At 41.0% G+C, this 20,895-nt stretch overlaps 1 protein-coding gene and 1 long non-coding RNA gene across 6 annotated transcripts in view; one reads left to right on the top strand and one right to left on the bottom strand.

The window, feature by feature from the left end:
* ACAD9 (acyl-CoA dehydrogenase family member 9) overlaps positions 1 to 20,895 on the top strand; it is a 59,816-nt gene that overhangs the window by 10,384 nt on the left and 28,537 nt on the right. For all 5 annotated transcript variants that reach the window (XR_012657179.1, XM_032805672.2, XM_032805680.2 and 2 more), the window contains 6 exons: positions 1,150 to 1,251; positions 8,436 to 8,542; positions 9,485 to 9,585; positions 10,874 to 10,952; positions 12,144 to 12,318; positions 12,998 to 13,071. Coding sequence is in view for 4 of the 5 variants with exons in the window: in XM_032805672.2 (XP_032661563.1) it covers positions 1,150 to 1,251; positions 8,436 to 8,542; positions 9,485 to 9,585; positions 10,874 to 10,952; positions 12,144 to 12,318; positions 12,998 to 13,071 (638 nt within the window). In the remaining variant the exon portion in view is untranslated. The remainder of the gene's footprint in view (positions 1 to 1,149; positions 1,252 to 8,435; positions 8,543 to 9,484; positions 9,586 to 10,873; positions 10,953 to 12,143; positions 12,319 to 12,997; positions 13,072 to 20,895) is intronic.
* LOC142047879 (uncharacterized) lies at positions 4,792 to 19,810 on the bottom strand. Its single transcript, XR_012657186.1, has 4 exons — positions 18,999 to 19,810; positions 17,624 to 17,708; positions 12,534 to 12,771; positions 4,792 to 4,923 (listed from the first exon to the last, which is right to left on the bottom strand). It is a non-coding gene; the product is annotated as an uncharacterized LOC142047879 (long non-coding RNA).

The following is a 20,895-nucleotide window of genomic DNA, read 5'->3' as shown; positions in this document are numbered from 1 at the left end:
TTGAGGACTTCAATAACTCAGACATAGGTTAGAGGTTTGTTACAGGAGTGGGTAGGTGAGATTCTGTGGCCTGCATTGTGCAGGAGTTCAGACTAGAAGATCATATTGGTCCCTTCTGACCTTGAAGTCTGTCTGCTCCTTCTTGAATACAGTCAGGGAAGGAGCACTGTGAGGAGCTGTGCCTCTTCAGCTGGAGTATTTCAGCTTCTGAGAAGAGCTTGTTCTTGTAGAAATCTCTTCAGTTTTATTTTCTTTGAGGCTCCTTCACTTTTTGCTATGTAAGAAACAGCTGGAAGATTGCAAGGGCTGTTGTCATATGCTATCCAGGAGCTACCATGCAGAGAGGAGTTGGCTCAAATTCTCTCCTGCTATTGCTGCCTTAGAGACTAGAAGCAAAATTGCAAGGTCAGATAACTTCTCATTACAGGAACATACCTGAGGGGTTTCATTTCCCTGCAGTCTGTAGTGGTAACCTCCATATGCAGTGGGTCACAGTATTCCACCTTACATCTACACTTCTACCTCGGTATAACACTGTCCTCTGAAGACAAAAAATCTTACTGTACTATAGGTGGAACCACGTTATAGTGAATTTGCTTTGATCCGCTGGAGTGTGCAGCCCCGCCTCCCCGGAGCACTGCTTTACCGCATTATATCTGAATTCGTGTTATATCAGGTCGCATTATATCGAGGTAGAGGCATACTTCAAAACTGTGGTAGTGAGCTGTAATGGTTCATTGCCTGATGATTGCTGGGGGCTGTTTAATGCTTTTCCAGATGCACGGGAGTGAGGGGTTGGGGCATATTAGCCATTGTTGTTAAAGGTAGTCTGAAGCTAATAGGAGCAGTTTCTGTAAAGTTAAATGGGTGAAGCATTTCTGCACCTGCTGGAGCATGAGCCAAAAGCTAGGGTACTGGAACATAGTCTGGTTTGCTGCTGAGTATGCTTTGAGATACTAGAGGGAGTGTGGAAAGGTGAGACACTGAGATTGCTCCTCTTTCCATTAGCCAGATCCTGTTTTGCAGGTCTGTGCTCTCATGTTGATTGAGACTAGAGGTTCTGCTGCTATTAATTTGCATTGCACTGATTCAGATACTCTTGCGGAGAGGCACACTTGTCGTTGTAACCTGTCATACTTCTATTTTCAGTGGACTCTAAGAAGATTGACCAAGATGCTAAAATCCCACCAGAAACTCTAAAAGGATTGAAGAACCTTGGACTCTTTGGCATGCAGATTCCAGAGGAATATGGTGAGTTAAAAAAGATACTGAAAGTAGAAGCAAACAATTTCTTAATCTTCCTTTCAGTACAGAATGCAACATAAGGCATCACATGCCACTTCCCCTTGTTTTCAAGTCCTTGGCTGAAATGGAGAGAACATGGTGTTTTATGGCATCTCAGTCTCCCAGCACTTGCTCAAGATGCATACAATTCTATGTGATTAAAAGAACTGGTTTACCAGACTAACTGTGGTGTCTGATGGAACTGCCCATATTGAAGCCACTATCTTAGACTCACTCAAGTAAGCAGTGAACCCATTTGTCCACTTTAAAAGCTTAATAGCTGTGTTGAGACATAGTTGTATTTTAGTAAACCAAAAAACCCTGTCTTCTACAGCTTTAGAAGTATCTGTGGGCCAGGGGCACTAGTTCCTCAGTGGAGTAAATGCCCAAAGTTGCAGAGAGAGGATAAGGATTATGTTTTCATGCCCTCATATGTGCACAGCGAGTTGGTCTTGAGAGCATTATAATCTAATTTTTTTTTTAATAAAGATGTAAAATAAGAGATAAGAAGATCACTTGCCTAGCTGTTATCAGTTGGCATTTTCTCCATAACCATAATGGAAAAATTGGTCTTAAAGAGGGATTTGAAGGAGGACTGGATAGTGGCTTTAAAATTAGTTTGGCCTAGGTATGTGGTGTATAAAGGGCAACCTGAACTACAAGGCATTTGTTGCAGTAACTATAATAGTGCTGAATAAAGCTGGAAGCAGACATAACTCAGAGTTCTTGTGCTTTAGTTAGTTTATATCTTCTTTTAACCATACTCTTGTGAGTTGATGTATGCAAGTTGACCCATTACTTATTTTTGTTCAATTTTTCATGAGTGCCACAGAGATGCAAATCTTTCTTCTGCAGAGATCTGAGCACAGAATCCATTCGATCCCATTCCAAGACTAATATGTAACACAGATAACTGAAAAAAGGAAGATTTTTTTCAATAATGAAATTGAGTCATGTTAGTCACCAGAATTCATAGCAGGTTTAATTTTGTCTTAGACTATATTAAATTATCTACTGCTGTAGTAGTCCTAAAACAGCCTTTGTAATGCCAAATGGGTCTTCTCCTGTTACTCAAACACATCTTTTGAAAAATCTAAAGTCTCTGTGCATAACTAATACTGTCATCAGCCAGTAGATGTGTTTACATGCAGATAGCTAATTAGACACCATTTCTGTGTGGGGATCTCAGGCTTTTTCCAAACATCTAGCTTTTTCTTTTAGTTTTTTGTATGTAGTCTATATTAAAATATTTTAGTAGACATGCAATGCTCAGTGGGTTGGTGCACCAGGAGAAAACGCACTGAGATGTATCCATTTCACTACAATGCATCATATAACACTTTACATTAATCAAACTTATGACAATCCTTCAGTGAAAGAGAATCTGATCTAGCATAAGCCTCTGAGTTTTGCTGGTTTGTTCATGCTGTGTTTCCAATCCTGTCTTCAACTTTGTAGAAACAAAGTTGTTCTGGCATAAGAATTTTTTACAATCACTTCCTGCAAAATGGGACATGATTGCATTCTAAAAGTAGACTAGGAAAAATCAGTCCAGGGTTGTGAGGGAAAGATTTGTCCTAGGGGTACAATAAATCTTCAAAAGTCAGCCTCACGATTTCAATTTCAGGTCAGTCCCATAACAATTTTTCTGTGTAGCCAGAAGTGTCAGCAGTCCTCCTAGTTCAAAAGGTCTGCTATAATAACGAATGTCCAGTAGATCAATGAGTAGTGGTCTGCTTTATGAGCCAGTGGCATAAAGCAAATGCCTTCTTGATGCTGACAGATATGACACATGAGCAGCATATCTAATGATGAGCCTACCTCCTATCCCCTGAGCTCATTCATTCTGAGACATGAATGGAAAGAGAAATCATGGCTCTGGGCCTCATTGGTATATTCACCAGGATCATGAATATGAAAACAGTGAAGACTTTGGAAACAGCTTCTATATTTGAATCAGTTACATCCACAGTATGTAAGGTTTATTAAGTCATGTACAGTTGTGGTTGGTAAGTTAATGTTTATTTGGATATGGATTTCAACTGTACTTTATAAAAATGTGACTTTAAGTCTTGGTCTCTACAGCACCGCGAGGGCAGTGTTAATTCTTATATCTTCAACTGTAATCATAAATTAGGAGAGGGTACTGTGCCTGTGCAGCTTCAAATGTGAACATAAGAATGGCCATACCGGCTCAGACCAAAGGTCCATCTAGCCCAGTATCTGTCTACCGACAGTGGCCAATGCCAGGTACCCCAGAGGAAGTGAACCTAACAGGCAATGATCAAGTGATCTCTCTCCTGCCATCCATCTCCATCCTCTGATGAACAGAGACTAGGGACACCATTCTTTACCCTTCCTGGCTAATAGCCATTTATGGACTTAGCCACCATGAATTTATCCAGTTCCCTTTTAAATATTGTTATAGTCCCAGCCTTCACAACCTCCTCAGGTAAGGAGTTCCACAAGTTGACTGTGCGCTGTGTGAAGAACTTCCTTTTATTTGTTTTAAACTTGCTACCTATTAATTTCATTTGGTGACCCCTAGTTCTTGTATTATGGGAATAAGTAAATAACTTTTCCTTATCCACTTTTCAACACTTCATTAGGAATGATGTAGAGAAATATGAATTTGTGAACTAAAAAGGTGGTTTTGTAACTGGTTTAATAAATGAGACTAAATTACGCTTTTTCACTACATACTCTGTCCATCTAATAGTCATAACTGGATTATCTGTGCCTTGAATATGTGAAATTTTTAAATAGTGAGTAATATACTGCTTAATCTGGAATTGTTAGTCTTTACTTTGACTCTGTATGGCTACAAGGAGGATGGAGGCTGAGCAACCTCTGTACAATTGAGAGTAAGAAATTAAAGTTTTTGTGGTCACTGATGAAGTGAACCCGTGATTGGTGAAGAAGGCTGTCAGTCATATGTTAAAGTAGCAGTCAAGGTCAGAGTTAAGATTACTGGTTGACCTATACTGTGTATTTCATACTTTCAGATACTTTAGTGGTTTTTGTAAAATAAAATCTTAACTTGTAACTTGTTGCCTTTTTTACAAAGCTATAATCTTCAAAGGTGTGCGTGGTTTGTTTGGCTTTTCTTGTTCTTTTTTTTCTGACTTTCTCGTCCTTAATTTCAGAGTAACAAATTTATTTGTGTGGCATTCCCATAGACTTTTAGGAATATCTTCATATATAAATTATCTCCTAGAACTAGAAGGGACCCTGAAAGATCATCAAGTCCAGCCCCCTGCCTTCACTAGCAGGACCAAGTGCTGATTTTGCTGCAGATCCCTAGGTGGCCCCCTGAATCCTTGAACTCATAACCTGGGTTTAGCAGGTCAATGCTCAAACCACTGAGCTATCTCTCCCCCCCCACCCCTTGTCATTAATTTGTTCAATGACAGGAGTACTTGTGCATATTCCATGCAAGAATGGATCTCTCTCTTCTCTTCCCCCTGCCTCCCCCCTTCTTTTTTTCTCCCCTGATAACCACTCACATCCAGATGTGGCTGCCTCCTTCCATTCCTCATACCGGACCTCTTGATCCCCGGGTGAGTTTCCTTCTCTTCGCAAACTTAGTTCATCTGTCATTTCTTTGAAGTGTGGTAGGTAAAGCTGCTTTGGAGACAACTTTTTTTTAAAGTTACATTTAAATTTGAAGAGAAAAAACTAGGCAAATCAATTTAAAAATCAACTTCAGGTTAAAGTTTGAGCTCCTGTATTTCAAAAACCTCTATGCCTGACATTTTGCAGGAAATTTTCTTGTGAAATTTCATATCAGTTTATTTTGAGTTTGACACTGGGGTGATGTAAGTTTGAAAATCAGGCTTGTAACAGGAATCAAGCTTCAAAATTAACCTCTCCAAAACCTCCTTTGAGATAGAAGACATCAAAGCTGGTAAACTGAAACTTGTTCTGGAAACATTTACATCATAACGCAACGATAAAAGCAAGTTGGATAACACCTACATTCTATTTAAGTCACTTCGGAATATACTGGAAGCTAGTTCTGTGCACCTAATGGAATATTTGTATACTAATTAACTTAAATATTTGCTGCTTTGATGTCTCATTTATACAAAACAGTACTGTTAATACCATGGACAAAGAAGGATGCTTCAAATAGCAAGAATCTTGTCCAACTCTTGCAGCCTCTTTTAAGTGAACATAGCATTCTGTTCCAGACTGCACAAAAGGTGAAATCTTGTCCTTTTCGAAGTCGATGGGAATTTTGGCATTTACTGCAGGGGGGCCAGAATTTCACCTTTTGTGCAGTCTGCAATAGAATGCTTTGCTCACTTGACTGTTGCTTTAGTTAAACCAATTGTATTTGGGACACGGTTAATATACAATCTTGATGATCCTCAAGCATAGTGTGTATTCAGTTCAGATGATATTTAGAAGTTTGCCCGTTAATGTCAGATGTTTGGCTTCTCTGAATTTTCATATATGTACAGTGCTGGGATAGCTGTTTCTGAAAAAATAAATGAAGATGTTCCATACAAACAGATTTCTTAAGATACTGGCCATTAAGTTTGCATTGTGATGCACATGTATCACAATAGTGTTTAATTACGTAGCATTTCTTAAATGCTCAGTAATATACTTTTTTCTACAACTTTAGATACAAATATGTGGCATCTTGTAATATTTCTAAGACTTAATTCCTACACTAATTTTGTGGCCCTAGAGGCCTCCAACTTTGATTTACATGATTTCTCTAAATTATGTATTCTAATAAGTCTTCCACAGCCACATGCTAGTCTCGTCAACCAATAGTACTGATTTCATTAAAAGCATTTAACTGCAAAGCTAATGTCAATGCAAAATTACATGGCATGTGGAGGGCAACAGATTTCTATTTGTTTAACCTGTAAATCATGCTTAGAGACATATTACCTGGGGTTGCCATCCAAGTGACTGTTATACCAGAACAACACAGCCCAGGAAAGCAGTATTGTAAGACATTACTGTACACTTGTAAAATATATTGTATTTGCTATGATATGTTCATGTAATTGGACTAAATTGTAACTTGAAAGGGGGCATAATTAAGGTTGCGCACATGAACGTAATTTTGGCATTTTCTGGTGTGAGCGTTTGACTTTGATGTAATCTTTATATTCTTAACAGACTTCTGCGTAAGGAAGCTTCTATTTATTTTGAAAAGAAAAAGAGGGAGGACTGGTGTAGAGAGGGACAACTTTAAAAAAGACAAGCTTCGTTCTCCCCTACTCTGAAATATATTGGTTTTCAGAAGGACAAATAAATACATGTAAATTCTGCAGCTCAGAATTGCTTGGCTAGGCACTGCACAAGGGAAAACTCTATCCTGGTAGTTCTCAACCAGGGATCCGGGGCAGGTTTCAGGAGGTCCACCAAGCAGGGCCAGTGTTAGACTTGCTGGGGCCCAGGTCAGAAAGCTGAAGTCCTGCCATATGGAGCTGAAGCCCATGGCCCTGAGCCCTTCCACTGGGGACTGAAGTCGAAGCCTGAGCAACTTAGCTTCCTGCAATTGCCCTAGGCAATTGCACTGCTTGCTACCCCCTAATGCTGGTCCTGGCTTTTATATGCAGAAAGCTAGTTGTTACAACAAACCTCCACGGCCCACCTGTGCCGTATGTGGTTTTTTTTGTTTGTTTGTTTGTTCTTTTTTAGTATAGCATTGTGGGGTTACCTCAGGGGAAAAAAGGTTGAGAAACCCTACTGTGTCCCACCCACCTTGGGCGGTCTGCAGGCTGGCTGGCTCCTCCCATTCCTGCAACCCTTAGAAAAAGGGAGTGGGTATGTGGGTGGGGAGAGTGGTGCAGCAGAAATTGTAATTAATATGGAGTATGTATTGAATAGGGAGGGAGGAGTAAGAAGCAATGAGTGAATGAAAGGGGTAGGAGTCAGAGACTGTTCTTAGTTTTAAAGTTGAGCTTGTGATTGTACTTACTGGGTGCATAGGGAAAAAGTGAATAGTATTCAGAGGTCTACCTGAATATTGTTCCCATTCTCCTTTGTCATCTTATGAAAAAACTGTTCATGTTTTAATAGTAAGTTTGCAGTCGGTTACATAAAACTAGTATTTTTCTATAGCCCAAGGTATCAAAAAGATGCATATGCAAGTGCTGGAAATACAAAGGAAAGATCTTTGACATGAGATGCAATTACATATAATTTTTCCTTTACCTTACTCTTCTCAGTTCCTTGTAAAGAAACAGTACATGTATTTATAGCTTGAGGTCACAAAATGGAAACAAAGTTCATACCTGTGGCAAATTAGTTTCTGTACATATTTAATTTTAATGTTAGACATTCTGAAGATTTTTAACTCTTACCTTCATTTAATACCCATTTAGAAAACTGAACTCAAAACACTTTTCTATCAGTTTTGTCCTCTTAACTTTCTCTTCTCTTGTAAAGTGCAAGCCAACATGGCTTTGCTTTTACTCTTCATGTTCTTGTCTTCTGTATCAGGTACAATGACATCCGCACTTCTCTGAGACTAATATATGTTAAACTATACTCCCTCTGCTGACTGGTTCTGCAGCTGCTGAGCAAAACGATCATATGTGAACAGTAGCTGGGTTTCTTAAAAACTGAGTGAAGCACTGTAAACCAAACTAGATATGTAGTATTAGATGAATTATCTTTCAAGTATAAGTTTAATTTTGTCCTAACACTCCTTTGACATAAAGAAGGAAATGCTGAGTATTCACTGGACTTTTTCTAACATTCAGTGGACAGAATGATGTAAGTTCTAGATGGGTGTGTGTGTCTGTGTGTGTGTGGAGAGAGAGTGTGTGTGTCAACTTCTCTGGGTAGAACTAAGATATGTATGCTTCCACATCGGGGGGAGGGGGAGCAGAACAACCATAAGTAATTTTAAAAAGTCCGTTTGTTTCTTCTAAAATGTGTTCCTCCTCAATTGCTATAAATACAGTGTGGTATTCGCTTTGTGGGCAAACTATATGCTTCAGTTACAAGTAATATACTGTTAAAGGCTTCCTCAGCATTCCTTGAGCTTTTAAGACGATACTTATTTATGTTTTTGTTTTTCTGTACTTCAAAGTATTTCTCTCTGTAGGGACAGCTCTTAAAGCAGTGAAATGTATATGGATTGACAAAAGGAAAACTTTTTTTTCCCCTCCCCCCAGGTGGACTTGGTCTTTCAAATACAATGTATGCACGTTTAGGAGAAATCATTTCTCTAGATGGATCTGTTGCAGTTACTTTGGCAGCTCATCAAGCAATAGGGCTTAAGGTAATATTGGGTTATTTTATTTGTTGTACACAGCTTGTAGAAGCCAGATGATCTGAACTTACATTCAAGTGTAGATTTGGAGGTGTTAACTTATTTTGATAACAAATAACTACCACCTGTTCATAGTAAATCAAGGGCTGCATTTTGACTTCATACTGGCCTCCTGTAAACTTGTTTCAAGAGTGCCCAACCCATACACTGATCTCCTTTAAGTGCTTTGAGATCTACTGATGAAAAGTAGTATAAAAGAACAAAGTACTGGTGGTTGTTCTCTTCTTATGGCCAGTCTGGGATATTTGGGGTTAACCCTTTACACTGCCAGAGAGCAATCAAAAAGTTGTTGAGACTGCATCCTGCATCCACACACACAAATTCTCTTAATTTATGTAAAAACATCTGACTGTAACTTGATTTCCCTTTGATAAGAAGCCCTGCCTATAAAGATCTAACGAGAAAAATTCATTTTATATGAAACTTTTTGGAAAATAAGTAGGTCGCGCCTTGGTCTTTCCTTGATACCCTTTTTATTTATAGTACAGCAATGGCAATAAAAGTCCCACATCCTCTAATGGAGTGGGCTGCCTCTAGGACTAAGGGGCTAGTTCAGGTTCCATGCTCATGTAGTTATTGGTCTCTTTGAGATGGAGATGACAATTAGGATTTCAGTTGTGATGGTGGGCACTAGATACCCTGTCCAAAAGGAAGCGGTCTAATGCCAGCTCATTTCAGGCAGTTGATAAGCTGTCTGATGATACCGTTATTAATTTGACATTAATATGTCAAACACAATTTCAGTCTGTTAAATACATAATTAGATGAAATCATTAAGATTTTAACGTACAAATTAATTTTCTGTATATTATGAATGAAACATTGTGTAAATGGTGCTTTACTTCTTGCACATCATATGTAGGTAAGTCTCGTACTCATTTCTTTGTCTAGGGAATCCTGATTGCTGGCACTGATGAGCAAAAAGCAAAGTATCTACCTAAATTGGCATCTGGGGAGCATATTGCAGCTTTTTGCCTTACAGAACCAGGAAGGTAACATGATTTTGTAACAAACTAATGTCTGTCATAAAAAATAAAACATTTTTAGGTTTGTTACAATGGCACCTACTTAAAATCTTAAAATCTATTCTATTTTGTGTGTGTGACTTTAAGGCGGATGTTATCAATAAATGATACAGGAGAACTTTGGGAATGGAGGTTGTTCTGAAATGTATAACTCTGAACAAAATGTTATGGTGGTTCCTTCAAAAGCTTATAACTGAACATGACTTAATACAGCTTTGAAACTTTACTGTGCAGAAGAAACATGCTGCTTTTCACCATTTTAATTTAAATGAAACAAGCACAGAAACAGTTTCTTTACCGTGTCAAACCTTTTTTAAACTTTCCCTTCATATTTTTTTTTAGTAGTTCACATTCAATACAGTACTGTATTGGGGGGAGCGGACTGCTGCCTGATTTCATACTTCCAGTACCAAGTAAGGTGTGTGATTTGACCGGTCAGTTTGTAACTCTGAGGATCTACTTTATTTCAAACTACATAATTCATCTTCTCCCGTGGAGGTACACCTGTGGATTCCATGAAGTTACTGAATGTTTTGTTTTTTCTTTGACTTAGGCTACATTCATTGGCCCAAACCTTGCCATATCAGACACATTAATTTGTCAGTGGAACTGAATATGGTTTGAAGGACTCTATTGGCTGTGCAGGGAACATTCTGACACCATGAGCACTGAACTGGTTACTCTGAGCTTCTGTGAAATTGTTAGAGAAAAATTATGAAACTGTTCCTGTGCTTGTTTCATTAAATTGAGATGGTGAAAAGCAGCATTTTTCTTCCTCAATACCTGGCTCAGTTAACAGAAACAGTATTAAGAAACCTTTGGGCTTGTCTGTGTGCCAAACTGCGGGCAGCAAGTGCAGGGTAGATTCAGACATCGACAGGATGTGCAACAATATAGCATGAATTATGGGAACTGCTTCTGTGCTTCAAACCAGCTATGCGTTGTGACTCTGGGTTTTTTCTCTTGCATTCCAGTACTTCAAAAATGTAGCAAAGCTAAGCTGCTTATCAAGGATGTAATTTCTAAAATATTCTAGCTGTTCCTAGTCAATGTGGTGCCATACAGTATAAAATAAGTGAGACGCCAGAGAGAGCTCTCTCCAGAGGACTATGCTTGAAGATATATTTCTCCAGCAGCTATTGGATTTAGAAAGTTGTACTTAAGGCATAAGCGTTTGAAAATTTGGGCCTATATTTGTATCCCTTATAGTGTTTCTGGAAACTAAGCACGTTTTAACTACTTCTTTGGCTTCTAGTGGAAGTGATGCAGCATCCATCCAGACTAGAGCTACCATGAGTGAAGATGGGAAAAGCTTTTTACTAAATGGCTCAAAGGTATTTATCCATAGAATGATGAATAGAAATAAATATTTCAAGTATGAGTTTCATAGGAAGCATTCCTACGTCATGAAGCATTGTTGCTCATCTTGTTCTCCCAAATGAGAACTTAACTTGGCAGTTTCCTTTGAATTCTGAGGATCCCAAGCTAGTAAAGAACAGTGTCAAAAAGACAGTTCATTCAGTCTTAAGGCCAAAAGAAATTGCTACCTAGAGAATAACCTTTTGCTAATCCTTGATAAAAAGGGTTAAGGAGGTCTCTCTATGAACATGCTTTTCTTCTCTGCATTTCTCCATCTTATTTCCTGCTTTATTCTGAGAGTCTGCCCTTCCCTCTGTGCACTCAGGTGAGGAGGAAACCTGACCCCCCCCCCCCCCCGGGTCTTTCTTCTCTGCCCAAGGTTTTGTTGAATACTTTGGAGGAAATATTAACACTGACTTGGAAGTAGAGCTGGTCAGGCCACTTTTTTTGACTAAATTATGTATGCTGTTTCATCAAAGCCAAAACTTAGTGAGACACGTTAGTTTTGATGTATGAACATTTTGGTGGTCAGGGCACTGGGCTGGCATGTGGAAGACTCAGGTTGAACTCCCTGTTCTGCCTGATTCAGAACAGTTTTTCATCCCAGATCATTCTGAAACAAATGGAGCAGGGCCTTGAACCTAGTATCACAGTTTCAGGGTTAGCTTCACCTTTGACATTTCACCCTTTTAGCCCCCTTGAGGGCATTCACTTCACATTTCAGGCTTCCTATCCATCACCTCTCTTGGGTGGAGGTGATGTCTCCCACTCCAGACCAGGTGTTTAAGCTTGGACTCCTTCTGCATTTCACTGTGATTTTCCCCAACAGTCCAAACGGGAGTCAAATACCTGTGATTTGTTCTCCCTTCACGGGGTACTACAGTGTACACCAGTTACCAACCAGCCTTCACAAAGCAAAGTATACTTGTTCCTAGGGCAAAAGCGTTACAGAAAACGTATTACCAAAAAAAAGGTCATCCTCTGGTCAGCTCTTCTTGGAAGTATAACCTTGCCATAGTCACAAAGCCAGTGCAAGAGCAGAGATTAAAACTTGATGGAATGAGTCAGTCCTGTGCTGAGACAGCTTCTGTTATGAAATAATAAAGCATTGTATCTATCACAGCACAACTAACATACTTTTTTTCTTTCCCCACCTCCTCTCCCAGATCTGGATATCCAATGGTGGCCTGGCAGACATTTTCACTGTGTTTGCAAGGACTGAGATTGTTGATAACGATGGTGCAAAAAAAGACAAAATTACTGCCTTCATTGTAGAACGAGCCTTCGGTGGAGTCACTAATGGGAAGCCAGAAGATAAACTGGGTATTCGAGGATCTAATAGTAAGAAGCATTTAAATTCAGTTTTTTCATAGAAGTGTTTCAAAATTCATGTATTATCAGAATCCATAAGCAAATTCATTTTGGTTGGATAATACACTATATTCCAATTGGATTGTGGAGGTTTTGGTTCCTATTTCTTAAACATCCATCTCAGTTTTATGCAGAGACAGTTCAAATTGCACTTTAATATGGATTTTTATATTTGAAGTAATTACCTTCTCATCTGCTAATTATCATCCATTTCCAAACATCTTATCTTGCCATGGAAATTCCCCTTTGTGTGCTGCACTGAGAAGATTCAGTAATAAGCAGCATTACTATGATACACAGCAGCTGGTTGCTTTGTTATATTTATTGGTAGGTCTTTATTCTTCACTGTCAGTCATTCAGTTGTCTGTATTCTTTCAGTCTTTCTTCCCGTTCCAGACCAGACTGTAGTTCTCCCCAGTTGTGCTGTACAAGTTAGTGATATTATTATTTGTACGTTTCATAAATTAAAATGCCAACTCCCATCTTTCTCCCCGTTAACTTATTTGGCAAAGTGTATTTAATTGTTGCGTTGCATTGGGAAAAATCCAACTCCTAATACAGAAAGAGTAAGTTAAATTCTGAATGTTGCTATATCTTAACAGTACTTCTCAAAAGTTTATGAAATAATTGAATGCTATTTTTATTTCAGCCTGTGAAGTACATTTTGAAAACACAAAAGTACCTGTAGAGAATGTAATTGGAGAAGTAGGAGGGGGATTTAAGGTGAGTTGTGAAGAATAATTATCATTATCTTTAAACCTACCACAAAGATGTCTTTGAGGAAGAGAATTTGTTGTTTGGTGCCAGATTTAGCCCTGCTCTAAAAGGACAAATATATTTGTTTAATCTCTGATTGCTAAATGTGAAAAATTAGAGGATGGAATTCCTCTGTTTCTTTTGCATGCAGTCAGTTTCGTATGTCATGTTCTGTGTTCATAGGCACTCCTTTTCTTAAGCACTGCAGTAATGCATGTAACAGAGCAGCTTCTGCTCCTGGAGTTTCGTTAGATGGTACTTCACTTTTTTCATCCAAGATGACGAAAACTGTTAGTAAATTTCAACAACTTTCACTTTACCCATCCTGGGGTGGGCAATACAGAGCAGATGATAATAGCATTGGAGAAAGTTGAACAACCTTGGCTATCTCCCCTCATGTGAATGTGCACCTGTGAGTGAAGCTGTAAATGGCTCTTTGAAATTTGCCTGTCCCTATCCCTACTCTTGCAGCCAACCTGCCATAGGCAGAGCTCACATGCAGAAGGATGTAAGTTCAGGGCAGCAGCCCACAGCCACAGAATTGTATTTTGTGTTACTTTGATGCTTAGCATTGCTGCGAAATTGTACTGATCCAGACCTTTGGAGTTGCCAGTGGAGACTTCCCTGCCAAGCATCATGTAACTGTCAGCAGAGTAGAGAACAAGGAGAGTGAGGAAATGCCACAAAAAACACAAATTAGGATGATGCAAGGAGGAGAAAAATATAAAAGGGAAAAGGAGGGGGTTGAGAGTGGGGAGAGCAAAAGAAGATAGTAGGAAATTCCGGAGGACATAAGGGGACTACCCATTAGCTAATCACAAAAAGACGCTACTCAAATGAAAGGTAACGAACCACTACTGAGATACTCAAACATGAACTGAGTGTAAACACTATAAGGGGCAGGGGCAGGGGCAGGAGGGATAGCTCAGTGGTTTGAGTATTGGCCTGCTAAACCCAAGGTTGTGAGTTCAGTCCTTGAGGGGGCCACTTAATGATCTGGGGCAAAAATCAATGCTTGGTCCTGCTAGTGAAGGCAGGGGACTGGACTCAATGACCTTTCAAGGTCCCTTCCAGTTCCAGGAGATAGATATATCTCCGATAATTATTTATGTCAGCATGAATTGGATTTATTTAGTTTGGAAAAGAGAAGACTGCGAGGGGATATGATAGCAGTTTTCAGATATCTAAAAGGCTGTCAGCAGGAGGAGGGAGACAACTTGTTCATGTTAGCCTCTAATGATAGAACAAGAAGCAATGGGCTTAAACTGCGGCAAGGGAGATTTAGGTTGGACATTAAGAAAAAGTTCCTAACTGTCAGGGTAGTTAAACACTGGAATAAATTGCCTAGGGAGGTTGTGGAATCTCCATCTCTGGAGACATTTAAGAGTAGGTTAGATAAATGTCTATCAGGGATGGTCTAGACAGTATTTGGTCCTGCCATGAGGGCAGGGCAGGGGACTGGACTCAATGACCTCTCAAGGTCCCTTCCAGTCCTAGAGTCTATGAATCTATGATACAGGCTGTTTCCTTTCTTAATCTTTAAAGGAAGAAGCCTTTTCTAAAGAAGAAGAAAGGTTAGAATCAGAATCAGTTCATGAATTTTGATAAATGGGATGTGATCAGTGATGAGAGCTATAAGATTTAAGCTACAGTGAAAGTAATCTTGTTATATTTGTAGTTAGTGTTTAAATGAAACCCATCTGGGGAGAAATAAAGATGCTAGATGTCAACAGAAAAATTCTTGGCGAAAAGGTAGAAATATTATGTGAGATTTCATGGGATAATCAATAAAGCAAATGGGAAAGTGAATATATGAAGTAGCCTATACCCAAGGGCTGCACTTCATAACAACCAGCCAAAAATATGTCAAGAGTCTGTAAATCATGTGGATTAACAAAGTGCGAAGAGTGAAAAAGGTTAAATGAGGCCAAGCAGGGAGTAATTTCAGGTACAAGAGAACAGCAAAGACTCAAAAATGAAGTTGTTTTGAAGGAATGGGGTGGAAAGCACAAGGAAAGGTAGAGAATGAGAAGATTGTAAAAGAGATTAAAGTAAGTTAGACATTTAAGTACATAAGTAGCACAAAATCAATAAAGGAGACAGGAGGGATTCTGAGGAGATAGTAAGGGTAATTTATTTAGAGAAGAGGCCAGATACCGCCAAAGTAATGGAATTCTTGTACTTAGTTTATAAAGGAGTTTATAAAGGAGTTCAGATGCCAGAAAGTGAGACAGTTTTTAAGGAGAACAGAAGAAATGCTGAAGGAAATCAAGAAATTAGAACTTGTGAGGGACTGAAAAACCAACTTCAATCTCATAGTAAAATTGTTTGTTGTTGTTAAATTACACTTGAAACGAAGGTTGAATATGAGATTGATATCCTGAGCAAAGGCTAATAGTCATCTATATTTAAAAAGATATTTAGGAATGTCTGATAAAGTACAAACCTTAGTTTGATTTCAGTGGGGAAAATACTGAAAACATTGATCACGAACTGAACAGATAGGTGAAAAATAATGGATTGTCTGCATAATTTGCATGGACTACCATGGAAATATTAAATAAAGCCTGGTGTAAGTAAATGCATTGCTTACCTGGCTTGTTAAATATATGCCTAAGGCAGTGAATTTGTCACAGAAAACTTTCAAGCATTGCTGATGAGTTTTGGTAAACCTTATTTAAAGTTTTGTGACTTATCCTGAACTTCTTTAGCAAAATATTCCTTCCTCTTGTGTTTATGAAGCAAAAAGTCATGACATTCTCAAACTGTCCTTTTTGTCAAGTAACATCAACGTGTCAGATTTCTGAACTGAATGTAATTGTCACATAAAACAATATTTAGCCTAAATTTAAGTATTAGCTAGAAAAACAAACGTTCTTCTTTGAATGCTTGCACATGTCTATTTCACTGTAGGTGTACATGCACCTAGTGCACAGTTATCAGAACTTTATCCTTCAGCAGTACTCATCCGGGCAGCTTGAGCACCCTCTGTCTCCACATTCCACTGTGTGCTGGTGTAAGAGGGTGGAACCACTCCAACCTTCCTCAGTTTTAAGTCCTGCCGCATGTGTGTTTAACCTGTGCTGGTTAGTGACCCACACCCGGCCTGCCTGAAGTGTTTGGGGGAATCCCACATCAGTGACAAGTGTCGCATTTTGTCAGATTTAAGTCTTGATCAAAAAAAGATAGAGCAATGAGGCTCAGATGTTTGCTCATGGAGGCAGCACTTCCCTCCCTTCTCCATCATCCACACAGCTTGCACCACAAGTATGTCAGCCTTGGCACAGAGTGTGCCAGAGATGTCTGCAGCTCCAGTCCCATTTACTGGTACTGAAGAAAAGACTTAAACCCTCCTCAAGCTCAGTACCTAGCTTGGGGTTGTTTGTGCCAGAGCCTAGTAGAGGCAGACATTCTTTGGAGCACCCTTCAGCACAGAAGGAATTGTTTCCTCTGGAGCCTGTGCTGGGTCCATTGAGGGTGTCCCCTGAAAGGCCTCTGGCATAGCCATCGGTCATTCCTGCCCCCAGCCACCCTGGAGGCCTATGCAACTGAAAGGGACCTGCTTAACCTCTTACTATGGTATCCCTGTTGGTACAAGAAGGTTTACAATCTGTACTCATGCCAGTGGTGCCTACCTCTCTGTCAGGAACTCACGGTACCATTACCTCTCAGGCAGCCACAATGGTTGGTGCAGTTGAAGGGCAAGCCTCCAATGATATCCCTAGTACCACCATCCCTTCGCTTGGGGTATCTATCTCCGATGCCAACTGGTTCTGCCTCCCTCTCCCCTTCTCTCCTCCGACCCTCCTACAATTCTGGATGTTTCTCATTCTTCCCCTTCAGACTCAGAGTTGCATCTCTCTGTCTTCCAAAACAGAGGACATACCCTCCATCAGAGACTTGAGGACCATGGGTCATGCAACAGTCACAGCACTGGCCTTTTCCTCCTCCAAAGGGGTAATGGCCACATCAAAGTTGGGTCCCAGGTCCATGTCAGTGGCTGACCATGAGGCATCCCTCCTCCTGCTAGGACCTTCATGCAATGTCTCATTTTTTTGTCATTGAAACGGCTTGGGTGGCATCAGCATCAGACATCATTTTCTGGGCACTGTACCAAGAACAGTGCCAGCCAGCCAGAAGTCACTCAGGCGGCTTCCCCACTATAAGTATTGGAGCAGCTTCCACCTCAGAATCCTGTGGTGTCCTCTTTCTCATTGCCAGATGAGGCTGTTGAGGCAGTAAGCGATTCACCACCTCTAGAGAACCATGGGGCTTATCAAAATCTGTTGAGAAGGGTGGCCTCTGTTCCTGACATTCAGGCAGAGGGGGTGAAAGCTCCCACAAGTTGGTGGACATTCTGGTATTGCCAGCCCTGACAGCTTGCCTCTGCCAGTTTAATGAAGCCATGATGGAGCAAATCAAGGTGCTCTGGCAGTTACCATCCTCCTTAGCTCCCACAGCAAAGTGAGCTGAAAGGAGGTACTTCGTCCCCAGTAAGCGATATGAAATTTGTACTCACCTTCTTCCAGATTCCTTGGTGATGGTGGCTGCTAATGTTGTTCAGTGTATCTGCTGTCCTGTCTGCATTCAATGCACAGGGGCTCCTAGATAATCAAGACAAATCAATTCTAACACCAGTACAGAGAAGAGTGTTTGTTGGAGCAGCCTTAGACTCCAAAATCCAGGTTCAAAGCACTGCAGGGCCTGGTAGTGTGACTGAAAGCATATGCTCTGTGACAAAGTTCCTTCTCTATCTTGGTTGGTCCTGCACTTATTAGCAGATTTGCTCACCTCAGTGATTTTCCCCACAGTCTGGATCAACTCCTCCTGTGTCTGACCAGGAGTTGGGAGGTTTGGGGGAAACCCGGGCCTGCCCTCTACTCCGGGTTCCACCCCAGGGCCCTGTAGATTGCAGCTGTCTATAGTGCCTCTTGTAACAGCTGCATGACAGCTACAACTCCCTGGGCTACTTCCCCATGGCCTCCTCCAAACACCTTCTTTATCCTCACCACGGGACCTTCCTCCTGGCGTCTGATAACACTTGTACTTCATAGTCCTCCAGCAGCACAGCCTCTCACTCTCAGCTCCTTGTGCCTCTTGCTCCCAGCTCCTCACACACACTTCCTCTCCTCTAGTTCCTCCCCACCTGACTGGAGTGAGCTCCTTTTTAAACCCAAGTAACCTGATTAGCCTGCCTTGATTGGCTGCAGGTGATCTAATCAGCCTGTCTGCCTTAATTGGTTCTAGCAAGTTGTTGATTACTCTAGTGCAGCCTCTGCTCTGGTCACTCAGGGGACAGAAAAATACTCACCCAGTGACCAGTATATTTGCCCTCTACCAGACTCCTGTACCCCACTGGTTTGGGTCTGTCACAGCTCTCATCACAACCCACTGCTGCCTCAGCCTGCTGGGTCACACAGAAGCGTGTGCCCATGTGATTCAACACACCAGACTGCATCTCAGAAAGCTGCTGGCATCAAAGTATGCCCCAAGTTGTTGTCATTTGAACCAGGTGGTTCGAGTGTCAGTTTTATTATTTTTGGACCCTCTGAAAGTCTTTGGGGAAGGAGGTCCCCTTATCTCTCTGCTACGAACCTTCACTTTAATCAGCCCCTGGATTTGGGGGGCTCATATTGGGTCCCTGCAGACTAGGGGTCTCTGGTTGCCTCAGGGTCCAATGGCTCATATAAACATTAGGGAATTAAGAGCTACGCAACTAGCCTGTTCATCTTTCCACCCGCATATAGTAGGAAGGAACTTCGTAATTCAAACAGGCAACTTGGTGACTGTTTTGCATAAGACAGGGAGGAGTGCAGTCAACCCAGTTGTGCCAGGAGGCAATTTGCTTTTGGGACTTTTGCATAATCAGTTCAGTTAATCTCAGGGCTGCTTACCCTTCCAGGAAGCAGGACACATTTGCAGATTGTCTGAGCAGGATCTTCTCCAATCACCACAAGTGGTCTTTACTCCTAGACATCTCCTGCTCCATCTTCTAGTTCTGGAGGACTCCCCCAGTGGACCTGTTTGCAACAAAGTGCAACAGAAAATGCCACTAATTTTGTTCTCAGGGAGGTCTCAACTGAGGCTCATTGACAGATGCTTTTCTGCTACTTTGGAATGATCCCCTCCTGTATGCCTTCCCTCCAGTTCCCTTGCTGCCTAGAGTCTTGTTTAAAGTCAAGCAAGACCATACTTGTCTCATCCTCATAGCACCAGTTTGGCCTCCAACAGCACTGGCACTTGACCCTACTGAGTTTCTCCTGCTGGATCCAGATGTGATTTCTCAGGACCATAGCTGCCTGTTCCATCCAAACCTATGAGACCACCACCTGACGGTCCTGTTCTAGGGATGCCCAGGAAGTGTTTGAGAATAGTAGTAACCCTAAACTAGAGGCACTTACCTGACTAAATGGAAGTGCTTCTCCATTTAATCCCAGCAGAAAGACATCCCAAAAACATGCACCCCTGGACTTCATACTAGACTGTCTTCTATACCTAAAACATCAGTTTTTGTTGACTAGCTCTGTATCTCAGTCTTCCATACCTTGATGGATAGGAGATCCCTTTTCTCCAATGCCATCATTACCAGATTCCTAAAGGCTTGATTATATTGTGACCACATGTGCTAGATCCTATCCTTCCTTGGGATCTGAACTTGGTCATAGCAAAGTTAATGGGACTGCCATTTGAAGCCCTTGCAACTTGCTCTCTGCTCCACCAATCTATGAAAGTAGAATTTTAGTTGCCACTATCCCAACCAGAAGGGTAGGCAAGTTGAGAGCACTAATGTTATAGCATCCCTATATGGTTTTCTATAAAATTCATCTCCCTCTCAACCAAAATTTCTCATTAAGGTAGTGTCTGATTTTTTCATGCTGCTGATATTCCTGAAACCCTTTGCACATAGAGAAGAGGAGAGACTTCACTCATTGGCTATGAGAAGGGGTTTAGCTTTCTGCTTGGAGTGTATTAAGTCCTTTAGATCCTCCATACAGTTACTGTGGTTGTAGACAAGACTAAGGACCAACCAATTTCCACTCAGTCTGGTCCTGGATCTCTCTCTGCATTTGTTTATCACTTGTCTAATATAGCTCTGCCAGCTAGAGTTTTGGCTCACCCTACTGGAGCACAGGCAGCTTGTGGGCTTTCCTGGTGCCAGTGCATATCACAGAGATTTGTAAAGCAGTGACTTGGTCATCAATTAACCCTTTTGCTTCTCATTGTACTATTTGCCAGTTTGGGGCAGGTTGTCCTTCAGTCACTGTTCAGGTCGTCTCTAAGCCCACCACCATATTTGTCTGCTTGTGAGTCCCCTACAATGGAATGGGTATGTGCCAGCACCCGAAGAATAGATGGTTGCCTATCTTTCTGTAACTGTTCAATGTGTTGCACATATCCATTCCATAACCCACCCTTCCCATCTCTGATGGAGTCTATCTATTACGAAGGAACCAAGCTCTCCCGATGACCTAATTAAACCATCTCCAATGAACTGAGGTAGCTGTGTCAGCAGAAGAGTGTGTCTAACTGAAATAGCGCTATCCACACTGGCATGTCTGTCAGTGTCATTTATGTCACTCAGGTTTTTTCATACCCCTGAGCAACATCAGTTATACTGACAAAAGTGCTAGTCTATACAAGCCGTCAGTCCACAGCAGGCTAGTGTAGTGTAGATTCGCACCTCAGCTTGCTGCAAACTTAATGTTTGAATGTAGAAGTCCAAAGAAATACATTAAAGCATTTTCAGAGGGACTTTTGTGCAAAACTGCAGGATTATCATCTCTGTAGGCT

Source organism: Chelonoidis abingdonii, chromosome 17, assembly GCF_003597395.2.
Source record: "Chelonoidis abingdonii isolate Lonesome George chromosome 17, CheloAbing_2.0, whole genome shotgun sequence".
In the NCBI taxonomy this organism is placed as follows: Eukaryota; Metazoa; Chordata; order Testudines; family Testudinidae; genus Chelonoidis; species Chelonoidis abingdonii.
The sequence above is the reverse complement of the archived record's forward strand: the minus strand, read 5'-3'. Positions and strand labels throughout refer to the sequence as shown.